Here is a 13376-nt window from a genome sequence, read left to right as displayed (position 1 = left end):
AGTCAAGGGTTTTCCATTGATTGTAATATAAAAGCACCTGTATGTGAAAGGGTCCACTTGTGGTGAATCAGTATGGTGGTCTAATCTACACTAAGAAAATAAAAGAACACTCCAAACACCTCCATGAAGAGATGATGGAAAATAAGTCAAGAGACCGAGACAAGAAAATATCTAAGTGACTAGATGATTCTATGGTCTGATGACCAAAACGTGATGTTTGGAGTATGACCAGAATTGTACAATATCAAAAACATCATCCCCACAATGAACCATGTTAGTGGCAACACCATGCCTTAGGGATTCTTCTCTATACCAGGCCTTAGAAGGCTCAAAAAGGGAAAAATGAGTACAGCAAAACTCTATGCATTTTGCAAGAAGCCTGTACCTTGGGAGAAGAAAATGTTAATGTCTTGGAGTGGCTAAGCCAGAGTCCAGATCTCGGTCCAACTGAGAATTTGTGGCTGGAAAAAAAAGGCTGCTCACTCACGATCTCCATCCAACCTGAAAGGGCTTGGACAATTTAACAATGAATGAGGAAAAATGGCAAAGTCCAGATGTATAAATCTTATACATACAGACCTGTACCCACAGTCATGGCTACAAAAAGTGGACCTACTAAATACTAACTTGAAGAAGGTGAACTTTTATGCAATCAATTTTCTGTTTTATATTTTTTATTAATTTAGACTACTTTTCAGAAATCTGTTTTAAATTTGACATTAAAGAGTCTTTTTATATTTATCAATGTTAAAAAAGCCAAATTAAATTTCCAATGATTCAATATTGTATAATAAAATGAGACCACCACTGGGACGAACTCTTTATAATTACTGCACAGATGCCAACATCTATGAAGAATCAAAAAACTTGACAAACATGACTTTCTTTGGTAACCTTGGTGGCTTAAGAAGCCTACATACATAATGAACAATTACTTAAAAACAAGAACATTAAATTCACAAGTGTTGGATATAATGTAGCCACAGCAAGACAATAACCGTCTTGGACAAAGCACCAGTTCAATGCAGGGCCCACTTACACCTGCACAATTTCTGTTATAACGTGTAGCCACTTTGGAATTGTCAATTAACCTAACAAATCTTAAAAAAAAAAAAAAAAATAAATAAAAAACCCATGAAGATTCAAACTGAACCCATGATGTCAAAAAGTTACATTAAACAGAACTCATTTTTTACAGTAGATTAGCAAATACCTTTGTACTGTATATCAAATTAAACAAGAATGCAAAAAAAAAAAAAACTAAAAAAAACAGTAGTAATAACAAACAAAAAAGTTATACATATAAAATACAATTAAGATTGTTTGGTTCCATAAATTACATACACAGCAGGTATCTAATGAAATGATGGAAAGTAAAAGACATGCATTAGTTAATGAGACATCTAAAATGCTTGGGAAATGTTAATGTCTGATGAGTTTTGGACAACTAGCATCCAAGATTATCCTTTGAACAAGTTTATCTTGTCTTATGAATGTAAAGAAAAATGCTCTAAATTATTGAGAAACTGAAGATGGCAAAAATAAAGTGCATGTTATAATTTTAAGCTATAACTCTTTAGTTAAGTTTTAACCAGAAGTCAAAAACGCAATGTCAATGTTTGCACTCCCAATAACATTTTGCAGACTGACTGCCTTAAAATACTTTTTAATGCAAGCCAGCCGCTTAACCAAATTTAAAAATTCTAAAAACCAGTCTTACCTCTCCCTGTTTGACCCTGCGGTATTTACAATCTTTATAAACTCTTACATTTAGGAGAGCTGAAACAAGTGGTTTCTTATTCAGTAAGCACAGGCATCCGATGATAGAGGAGTAGCTCAGTGTCAGAGCTGTTATATCTCTGCAAAATCACAGATCCAGCATCATGATAAGATACTATGACAAACTGCAAGATAACAAAACAAGCTTGAAGGTAAAGATATTTCTTCTTATTAATATTACAAGACATTTACAGTTGATCCATCCAGTCCTAAGTGAACTTTGTTTAAGTATGACCATGATCTTCAAACTAGCTGTATTTGACCACCTTGCAAGATGGTATAAAATCGATCTTGGTTTTTGTCTCCCTCTTCATCTTTTATGTCTGACTTGACAGCAGGGATGAAGTCCATTCTTAACAACACTTTTATCCATGACACACAGATGACTGTGCTGGGAGAAAAAGCTATGCAGTATCTCAGACAGGGCATACAGTAAGCCCCTTCCTCATCTGTACCAGGCTTTTCATTATCATCCTTGTGCCACTGCTTCTTGGAACTAAATTATTAAGCAAATTGATTTAAATTTTGTTTGTTACCCACATTTTATCATAATTTTGCACTGTACACTATAGGTTTTGCCAAATTAGGTAAAGTTCTGAATTCAGCTATAGGTCTTCTTCAATTGGGAAATCACTGTTAATTTTGGAAGTATTAAGAGATAAGAACATAATTGAAGCCTTAATTTAAAAATTACACACAAGCACAGTGTAAATATTTTTGCCAGCAAAGGGCAACTCACATTAGGGAAGTCATATAAAGAACCATGAACTTGTTTTCCCTTAAAAGAAATGTCCACTTCAGTAAACATGTTAACCTTATTGGTTTTGCTGTTTATTGTAAAAAATGATGCATAAAGATACAATACTGTTGTTTTTTTCAATGAACTGTGATAGCCTAATGAAACAGAAAATTGCATTATCCAACTTGAGATCTCTTTTTGCTAGAAGTTATGAAGCGGATGCTTTACATGAAAAGTGACAAACAGGCTCCTTAGCATTTGTTATAGTATTCTTCAATTAACACACTACAACTTGCAATAGTTTCCTCATATTAACAGGGCTTTGCAGCAACATCTTAGAACAATTGTTTACACTTCATCTGCTTTTATAAAGTTATTGTGTCTAAAAAGAGCCTAAAGCAGGAATCTCCTAACACAAATCCTTTTACCCACAGAGCTCCAGAACACCCTATTAAGTGCAGTGTTTTGGACACCGACCCACACCGTCTTGTCTGATGGAGAAAAAGTAATTACTCATCTTGAGTCTTGGGGAAGTGCAGGATGGTGTGTGCATTGGCGATTCTGGGAGCTGAATGTTGCTTGAAATCTCCCTATTGACTTAAACACATATGATCATGTGCAAAACAAAATATTAAGCAATAAACTGCGTCAAGAACACACAAAGAATTAGATGCCACATAGTCAATATCCCCTGGCTACAAAATAGCTCAATGACAAAGAAAAATATTGGATTTACATCAGCTGCAAAAGAGAAGTCTTAGAAATGGATCTGAGAGGTTAGGTGAATTGAACTAGCTAAGTACATAATAATAACTCATTCCCGCCCCCAACTCCAACACAGAAATTAGTCATAAAAATTTTAAAAATATGTAATGCACAAATAATCCATACTGAAGTAAAAGTAAACAGTCATTTCTGGTATATGAATGAGCATCACTGTTTATTGGAATTTAAAATCTGGTGTCACAGAACAAAGTCTGCGCTGAAGGACAAGCTTTATACAGTACATTTGTACTCTTAAAATAATAAAGTTTACATTTTTTGTTTGCAGCTTCCTTATAGTAAACAAGAACATTCAAGGCTTAAAATCAAAGCCTTAATAAAATAGAAAAATAAAACTAACAAAAAGGGATAATTAATAGTTTCAGTGTCTTGATTTGTAGGACTTTCACAGCTAAACAACCATGACTGACCTCCTGCATGTAGACAAAGCATTTCTCACAATGCAAAGGAAGCAGCAGCAGTGAAAAACACGTCTGAGAGTGTACCTTTAAAAGCGGCCATACAAATATTGGCTTCCGAAAGATTTAACACCCAAACTTCAGCCAGTTCACAGATGACAAAGGTAGCTCAAGGGGAAGCTACCAAACAACCATCACTTTAAAAATTATTACTGTACTTTTGTCTTCACCATTAAGCAAACAGATTAAAACAAAAGAAATAAGAAAGCCAGCTCAAGACATCTTCAAGAAGTTGAAAGTAAAAACTGCAGAGATTATGCTGCTGAAATTAAGGAAATCCTCAGTACGTGGCAATATCCCAAACACAGAAATGCTGTGGCACTGACCGTTCGTTTACAATACCAGCATACTGCATACATTCAGCCCAATTTCTTCTTCAGCTAGGACAACTATAGTGGTCTTGTTCACTTTGGTTTAAGTAACACTACAGTAGTGTAGTTGGAGAACAAGGTTTCTGGCTAGCATTTATTCAGGGTGGAGGCAACACCCGGTGGGACAGAGATCCTGCCCATAAACCTTTTCTTAAAATACAGCAATATATCAAGAAGTTGAATGCTTTGCTGTATATACAGCATTTAGATCTCTACGAGACTACGAAAAAGGAAACCTCAGAACAAAGTTAACAACATTCAGTCCCAAATTAACACCCCAAACTTTTGCATGTTATTAAACTTTTAAATATATCTGTGTATATATTTATATATATACAAAATCATAAACAACAATTTTCCAAAGTCCGTACTTTATTCTTGATCGCTTGAAGTACTAAAAACCTTGATGGCCTCAGTCCAACCAAACCCCCAAAACCTCCCCCCTCCCCCCACACAACCCTGCAAAAATCTAAAAACAATATAGGATGGCATGAGCCTATCGTATCACAAATCCTCATCTGATATTCTTGGGCTTCCAATGGCAAGCAGTTCTTAATCTGACAACAGTTTTTAAGTTCACTGTCGCTTTTCTCTCATCCATGCATGTATTCTTTCTTTAAGCTCAGGAACTGTTACAAAAAAGAAACAAAAAAATCATCAGTTAAAATATCTAAATTATCTACCTCTATTAAAAATACAATATATTATATATATATATATATATATATATATATATATATATATATATATTTATATTGTATATACGTACATACATACATTTTTTTTTGTTATTTGAATGGTGAAAGCTACTTTGTAAATTAAGCTGTTTCAGGTAAGTACATTACAGAAAAAACTGAATAATATAATAGCTTGTAATTATGAAAGGCTTTTTATTTTTTTTGCCATATGTATTATACATAAACATTTTCTCTATATATCAGTTAAAAAAGAGTATTTGAAGGTAATTTTATTTATTTTAGTATTTTTGTGATCATTGAACAATAAGCCTGTGGTTTATAGTTTAATTACAAATATAATAAAGTTAGCTCTTTATACAGAACATAAGGCTTCTGCGAGAGCTTAGTGTAAAGTGTTTTGAAAGGGATTAACAAAATATTGGTATCAGAATCAGCCAATTCTGTAACATTGAACTGGTGACTGGTATTGGCCCTGTAAAAACCTGATCACAGAATTCCTAGGAAGAAATTGATATTTTGAGGAAAATATTAGTTGTAATGACTCCTGCAAAAACAAACAGTGAAAACACATTTTCAAATTACAGTAATCCCTCCTCCATCGCGGGGGTTGCGTTCCAGAGCCACCCGCGAAATAAGAAAATCCGCGAAGTAGAAACCATATGTTTATATGGTTATTTTTATATTGTCATGCTTGGGTCACAGATTTGCGCAGAAACACAGGAGGTTGTAGAGAGACAGGAACGTTATTCAAACACTGCAAACAAACATTTGTCTCTTTTTCAAAAGTTTAAACTGTGCTCCATGACAAGACAGAGATGACAGTTCCATCTCACAATTAAAAGAATGCAAACATATCTTCCTCTTCAAAGGAGTGTGTGTCAGGAGCACAGAATGTCACATAGATAGAGAAAACAATCTCTAGCAAACAAATCAATAGGGCTGTTTGGCTTTTAAGTATGCGAAGCACCGCGGCACAAAGCTGTTGAAGGCGACAGCTCACACCCCCTCCGTCAGGAGCAGGGAGAGAGAGAGAGATAGAGAGAGACAGAGTTTGTTTTTCAGTCAAAAATCAACACGTGCCCTTCGAGCTTTTAAGTATGCGAAGCACCGTGCAGCATGTCGTTTCAGGAAGCAGCTGCACAAAAGATAGCAACGTGAAGATAATCTTTCAGCATTTTTAGACGAGCGTCCGTATCGTCTAGGTGTGCGAACAGCCCCCCTGCTCAATCCCCCTACGTCAGGATCAGAGAAAGTCAGCGCAAGAGAGACAGAGAAAAGTAAGTTGGGTAGCTTCTCAGCCATCTGCCAATAGCGTCCCTTGTATGAAATCAACTGGGCAAACCAACTGAGGAAGCATGTACCAGAAATTAAAAGACCCATTGTCCGCAGAAATCCACGAACCAGCAAAAAATCCACGATATGTATTTAAATATGCTTACATATAAAATCCACGATGGAGTGAAGCGCGATATAGCGAGGGATCACTGTATTCTTAATAGAATGGGTTGCCAAAAGATTGGAAACTAAAAGCCCTGCAGAACTCATGACTATAGATATCCTGGTAACTAATAAAAATGAGCCAGTAATGATTTTTTCTTAATACTTCACTCTGATAAATGACACATTACTAGTCTTGGCTGGAGGAACACATCCAGAAAATAATTCCAGGCATAGGGAAAGGATAAGAATGTTGTGCCTAGAATATGGGTTTTCATACCCATAAACATGACAGGCATGGGAAAACAAAAGTATACTGTATCAAAAAAATTGCTAAAAACGATTACCCTTAACTAAAGGAAGGCTGAAGAGCATAATATTACATTACAGTATTCCCTCGCTACTTCGCGGTTCACTTTTCGCGGATTCACGACTTCGCGGGTTTTTAAATACAAGTGATTGCCCACCTATCGCGGAAGTTATGTTCCAGACCCATCAGCAACAGGAGAAAATCCGTGATATAGAAAAACATTTTAAATAAACATTTTTTTAGTTTAAGCCTTAAAATACCCATCCCACATGCTTTAAACACATGTAAACTTATAAAACACACTTTGTTAACACATATGATATGCGGATGTCGGGCTAAGGATATGAGTAACATCTCACTATTATAAAACATTTTAACTTCACGCAAGACAAGACAGTGAGACAGGAAAATAGGTGATGTACACCTAAAAGCCTGATTGTACAGGCTTTTAAATTATTGACACGCAGAGCGACAAGCAGCACAAAGTCCACTTCTCCTTAGCGTTCATTCAGCTCCCCACCCCCTTGACAATGCGAAGTGGCAGGAGCATACTGCGCCTCTGGGGAGGGGGGTTTGAGCGAACATGCATTCAGCCCTCACACCCCCCACTCCTCCTCCTCCTTCCGAACGCGCAGAGCGACAAGCAGGCATTTTGGCAGAAGCAGCACAAAGTCCATTTCTGCTCTGCTGAGAGTTCAGCTGCCCCCCTTCACAAAGCGAGTGCAGACACATCGACATCTGATCACTGCGTGCAGTGTGCAGTGTTGGGTCTGCGGTGTTTAAGAATACAGAAAGTGTTTAAGAGCATAGGAAGTCTTTATAAGAGCGTGGGAAAGGTTAACAAGAGAATGAGAAAGGTTTATAAGAGTGTGGGAAGGGTTTATAAAGCCTTAAAATATGTATAAATAATAAAATAAATATAGGTCGCTACTTCGCGGATTTTCACCTATCGCAGGGGGCTCTGGAACGTAACCCCCGCGATAGGTGAGGGATTACTGTACATAATAGGACCCATGATGATTCACTCAGACAGCGTGATAACACAGCACAAGTGACAAAGAAGTGGCCTGATACAAAAAAAAAAAAAAAAAAAAAAGAATTATTTGATTTTTTTTTCCTTTATGGTTGTTAGGTTTGTATTCATTTTGATGAGGTCATAGAGACACACAAACCTACAACAAATTTCCTCATGTCTGTCTCATGTTTAGCACTTTGAGCTGTGTTTACCATGATCTGCTGCATTTAAAATAGTGTCTGAAGATGGACTGTCAAAGGTAAACTAATAATAGGCTCTGTTTTGATTACGTACTTGGCTCCAGCATATTCTCAGTAAGGGGCTGGCGGTTAAATGGATCTGTGGAGGAGTTCAGCAAATGTCTTAATATGACTGAGCGATCCATGATATTTCCAGAGGGTAGCCTCACTGGATCAGTCATCAAGGTGTCCATTAAGGGATCTGTAATAAATTACAAAATTAAACTTTAACAGCTTGTTTCAGCAGTCCTCTTCATATGGTCCTGAAATTTGCAATATTATCGGTACAATAGCATAACACCTGGCATTACTGGATGGGAAAAAAAAAAACTTTAAAAAGAAATACTTTACAAATCCTAAAAATGTCTTTATTCATCTCCTCAGGTTAAAAAAGCACATTTCAAGAAGTCTATTTCTGAGCATAGATTGAAATTTTTGAATTTTAGACAGACATTACACACTAAATGGTCAGCTTTAATAACCAACAAAATGAATTACAAAAGTCTTTTAGGTAAATACAATACTGCAAGGTCAATAAACTTTTCTATGGTTCATCCATATCAGCAGAACGATGAAGGGTAGTCACTTAGCACTTGCCTTTAAACTCATCAGGGGCATCACTGTAATCAATCTCTGACTGAGAATTCTTGGCTACAATCTCTTCAACCTTTTCAGACAAAAGTTTGAATTTTTCAATTGCTATTGTTGACTTTATCCCAGCCTTCTTCATTTTAGAGATGACTTCCTCAAAGAGCTCTCTGCTATATGACCTCTTAAAGATTAAGAAAAAAGGTTGAACATTATAAAACATTAAAACAAACAGAAACACACCCATAACATAAAAAGCTCTGAAAGAGCAGCACTAATCACTTCAACGCTATAACTCCCTTTTATCAAATATATTACACACAGAAAAGTCAGAATTCAGTAAATTTGTATAAAGCAAAATGTTCCTGCAGCACCATTTAAAATCCTAAACATAGCACAAGATATTGTATCAAACAGCACTGATCAATACCTGAAAGCTTGTGATTAGTGGGTGGGCCCATTCAGTGGACAATAATAATTTCTCCTACATTTGCACAGGGCTGTGAAGCTACAACTGTAATATGGTTTAAACAGAACAGGGCATATCACATGATTCAAGTTATAAAACAAACTAGAAATGTAAATGAAATTATGGAGCTAGACTGAGTGCCATTGCAGCTCCAGGGTATAAGTGACTGAGCACCAGTGTAGCTCCAACTTATAAGTATGTTACACCCACATTAGACACACTTGCTGGACTGTTTTTTAAAATCCTGTACTTACAGATTCCCTTACTTCACTGGAAAATTAAATTTGTTAACAACAATGAAACCAATGCAAAATAAAGGAACTTATTTTAAGAATATGTGGTAAAACAAAATACATCAGGACAAACACTACACACAAATTGAGAGAAAACATTGACTCACACACCTAAAAACTTAACTGTACAATTAATATTGGTACATTACCTGCAATCTCTCTGAAAAAGTCTAAACGTGACATCCATTCATATGTTGGTGCTAGCTGTATTACCTGGCTTTGCCAGGGAAATTTCCAGAGACAATGGTGATAAACCTGTGTTTGTACTTTAAAATCTGGCATGAAACAGCCATTTATTTTTTTTTTTTGCACCAAATTATGTCATTTGAAACACACCATACAAAAACAGAATGTAGCAACTTAGTCAGTCAGTTAATGGCTTCCAGCACAATAGGCATGATGGAGAGAAGGTTGGCCAAGATATTCCTGACGTGACAGCCAGCTCTCCGAGAAGTGCTAACAAGTAGCCAAGACTAACCAACAAAAACACAAAAAAAAAATCATCAGCGCAAACATGCATCATTGGCCCTCTTAAAAGGGAACTAAAATAGAGTCAATATATTATATTCGTCACTTCTGAGGTTTATTATGTTAATCACATCAAACACATTACAATGTAGCGACTCTGCAATGATTACCCATGCATGTGGTACTGATACAGAATAAAATGTGATGCAACAAACTAGAGCATGTAAGCAGGTGGCTTGAACCAATGCCAGACTCCATGTATATGAGCACAGAGATACCAGACTTGCCCAGAGAGGGATGAGAGAGAAGAAGGGGTGTGGTGAAGGGGAAGCCAAAAGCGTGACAGCATGGCCCAGATGAATGTTGTGAATGAGAATGGAACGCAGAAAAAGTCTTGGTTTTAGTTCACATAGTATAACGGCCCTTCCAACGAGAGAAACAGCAGCCAACACAGTTCAGTGAAGGTGTTTCCCATGGTCACAGCAGTGGAAAAGACTGAACATAGCTCAGTTCATTATTTCTTCTGAACCAGTTCTATTCCCTTACCATCCTTGCCTCTGTCGTTTTGAACCTCTCAACTTAATAAACAATTTTTTTTCTCTTGGTTTAAACTGTATTCTCTTGGTTTAAACTGTATTCTCCTTTCCTTTCTTTACCCACAAAGGAGCAGATACTGGTCCTGCTGCTGGTTTGATGCCCTTCTACAGCCCTGTCCAGCTCACCGCATATAACAGCCTATCTCCTAGTATCTTCTCCATGTTCTTGAGACAGAGCTGGGAGACACAGCAAACCTTCTTGCGATGGCACATATGGATGTGCCATCTTGGAAGAGCTGGACTGCCTGTGCAACCAGAATTGGCTGCAGGTACCACCTTATGCTTCTAGTAGTGACAAGGTCACTAGCAAAATGCAAAACTAGAGAAGAATCAGTCAGAAAGGATTAGTAGACACAATTTTCTGTGGTCTCCACCTGTACAATCTTTCCCTTTTTGGGTATTGTCTTGCTCTTACCTCTCTAGTGCACCTGTTGGCACTTTCTTTTGCACCGAGCAAGTGAACTTAATTCACAATCACTTATTCTTCCTAACTGAACAGATTGATATCCCTGAAGCTTAACTGACTTGGTGTTAGACTGTGATGATTATGTGTTCACTTCATTTTGTGAGCTGTGTGTGTGTATGAGTATAAATATTTATATGTATTAAAATCAACAAGCATTGGTTAAGCTGGAAGTATCTTTATTTGCCTGTCTATAAGACTGGTGGAAATGTATTCATTCACAAGCTCTCAGCAATCATATTCAGTATGACCGGTCTTGTGGCTTTTTCAGAGTACCAAACGTACAGAAAATTTGAAGAGAGACTGAATGTAAAATAAAGAAAGATGCAAAGCTATAAGGTATCTGGAAGTAAATCATTACGTGACTAGCTCTGTCAGTCAGAAGCTACGATATGCCTGAATTTATTTTACATAGTTTGTCATTTGCTCTGTTTAGCCATGTGACCAAGAATTTTAATCTACAAAGTTGCATGAGCAGTTTTTGAGGTATATAACTTATTTAAATATACACGTACACATACATGGAGGTACACACAAGTGCATGCACACTCAAAAACATTTTAAATGAAGATAGCTGACAGCTTGTTTGCACTTGGTTTTTGAACAATAAGTAGACGGACCGAGTCAAAAGGTAACAAAAACAGTGCAAAAATAATTGGAGAAACGGCAGTATAAAGATATTGTTTATCCTCTTGATCTCTCATTCAAATAATTACCGAAAATCTAATCAAAACAAATATTCTTCTCAAATATGTCTGCCACAAAACTGTCACCCCTTCATTTAATACTTTGTACAGCCAGATAACAGCTCCTATAATGCTTAATGATGTTGTAGAACACATGGCAACGGATCTGAGGCCATTGTTTCATATAGAATCTCTCTAGATCCTTCAAATATTAAGGTCCATGCCTGTGGGCTCTCCTTTTCAGACAATGCCACTGGCTTCTCAATGAGGTTTAGGTCAGGAGACTGGGATGACCACAGTAAAACTTTAATTTTGATGTTGTTTAATCATTTTTTGCATTGATTTTGAGGTACGCTTTGGATCATTGCCTTGTTGGAAAATCCATCCACTACCCAAATATAAGCTTTCTGGGACTGCTAGTCAGGTTTTGATTTAATATCCACTGAAACAGAGTGCATGGAACAGTGTATCTATACAAGCTATACAGTGCATTTAGCAGAAAAAGGGCCCACAATATCAAAGATCCATCAACATACTTCAAACTAGGGATGAAGTACAGTGAAACCTTTATTATCCATGACTCGATTAACCATCAGGGCAAAAAAAAAAAAAAAAAAAAATTGCACACGCCACAGTGTCAGTTACATGTATTCAATTTTAATAGCATCTCTTAACTTTTCTCTTTTGTAATAATTAATCTACTATATATTGTTATGGTTGATAAATCGTATTCGTGTGGTATTAGAATTGTCACAGAACTTGAAATTAAACATTTACAAAATGGCAAAAGCGTTTCAAGTACTGCTTCAATTTCTGGAGTAGGAAGAACAGCGAATGATATGAATACTGTAAGTGATGGGACAGGGTGAAGGGCTTCTGTTCTGTAAGGGGCGGATATGCCTCTTAGGAGACGAGCGACAGGAGAACTTAGGAGAAAAAGGAAGGTGCAGCGAAAGGAAGTTTTGAATAGGGAATCAGGAGACAATAAGAAGGAGTCTTTTTGATATAGAGAAAAAAAGAATGTAAGTGGCAGGAGATAAACTGATGGGTAGGGAAAGCTTTCTTTTGTTTTAAAGGTGTGCTCTGTAACGCGTGTAAGTCAGGGCACTGTTTGTTATGGAACAAAGAATCCAAGTAAAATATAGAAAACTCCAGTACCTCGGAGTTGAATTTGCTTATTATGCTGGTCATTACAATATTATATGAATTAATTTTGTTAAAACTATATTACATTTTGTTAATATAGTTTTGTTTTGTAAATACATACAACTATTTACTAAAGTAATCTACTGCATATTATTTTTAAAGTACCTGTTCTGTTATCCATCTTTTTCTCTTATCTGTCACAGCCTTGGTCCTGACTCCTGATGGATAATCAAGATTTTCCTGTACTTCTTTTTGCATGCCTTTATGCCAAACCCCCCCAATGGTATTTTTTGCTGAAAAGACATTTTTGTCTCATCGACCACAGTACTTGGGCCCATTAAGTGTTCCAGTAGGTTTTGGAAAACTGTAGCAGCTCAAGCTTGCTTGTTGCTGACAGCAGAGGTTTTTTTGGAAACCATCCCTAACAACTTGTTATGTAGTTGCTGTCTCATCACAGTTTTTGGAGACTTCAACTTTGTCCAGCCGCTATTCTTGGAGATTGCTTGACCACTCAAAGCAAATCTCCTCATTGTGCGTGAGGTCAATATAGACATGACTATTTCCAAGCCAATTTTTCAGTTGCTTTAAAAACTTACTAACTATTGCCCTGATAGTAGTAAGGGGCATTTTCAACTATTTCAGAATTTTTTTATTGCTATTTCATTTTATGCAGCTTCAATTCTGCATTTTAGGGTTTTTCCCATTCTGAAGGATAACTAAATGAATTTGGCATGTGTGCCACCTCATATTTATACCCCAGTGAAAGACAGTCATTGCTGACGAGTGGAGTGTTCCAACTTACTAAAACTTAAAAATGCAAAACATGAATGGAATTATA

General features: G+C 36.6%; 1 protein-coding gene across 2 annotated transcripts in view; it reads right to left on the bottom strand.

Annotated features, from left to right (window-relative positions):
- Window positions 1–3430: 3430 nt before the first annotated feature.
- ube4b (ubiquitination factor E4B, UFD2 homolog (S. cerevisiae)) overlaps window positions 3431–13376 on the bottom strand; it is a 102402-nt gene continuing 92456 nt past the window's right edge. For both annotated transcript variants that reach the window (XM_051930237.1, XM_028807804.2), the window contains 3 exons: window positions 8427–8601; window positions 7885–8031; window positions 3431–4759 (listed from right to left, as the gene is read on the bottom strand). In XM_051930237.1, coding sequence (XP_051786197.1) covers window positions 4707–4759; window positions 7885–8031; window positions 8427–8601 — 375 coding nt within the window. In that variant the 3' untranslated portion in view covers window positions 3431–4706. The remainder of the gene's footprint in view (window positions 4760–7884; window positions 8032–8426; window positions 8602–13376) is intronic.

The sequence above is a fragment of the Erpetoichthys calabaricus genome, chromosome 8 (assembly GCF_900747795.2).
Source record: "Erpetoichthys calabaricus chromosome 8, fErpCal1.3, whole genome shotgun sequence".
Taxonomy (NCBI): Eukaryota; Metazoa; Chordata; class Cladistia; order Polypteriformes; family Polypteridae; genus Erpetoichthys; species Erpetoichthys calabaricus.
The sequence above is the reverse complement of the archived record's forward strand: the minus strand, read 5'-3'. Positions and strand labels throughout refer to the sequence as shown.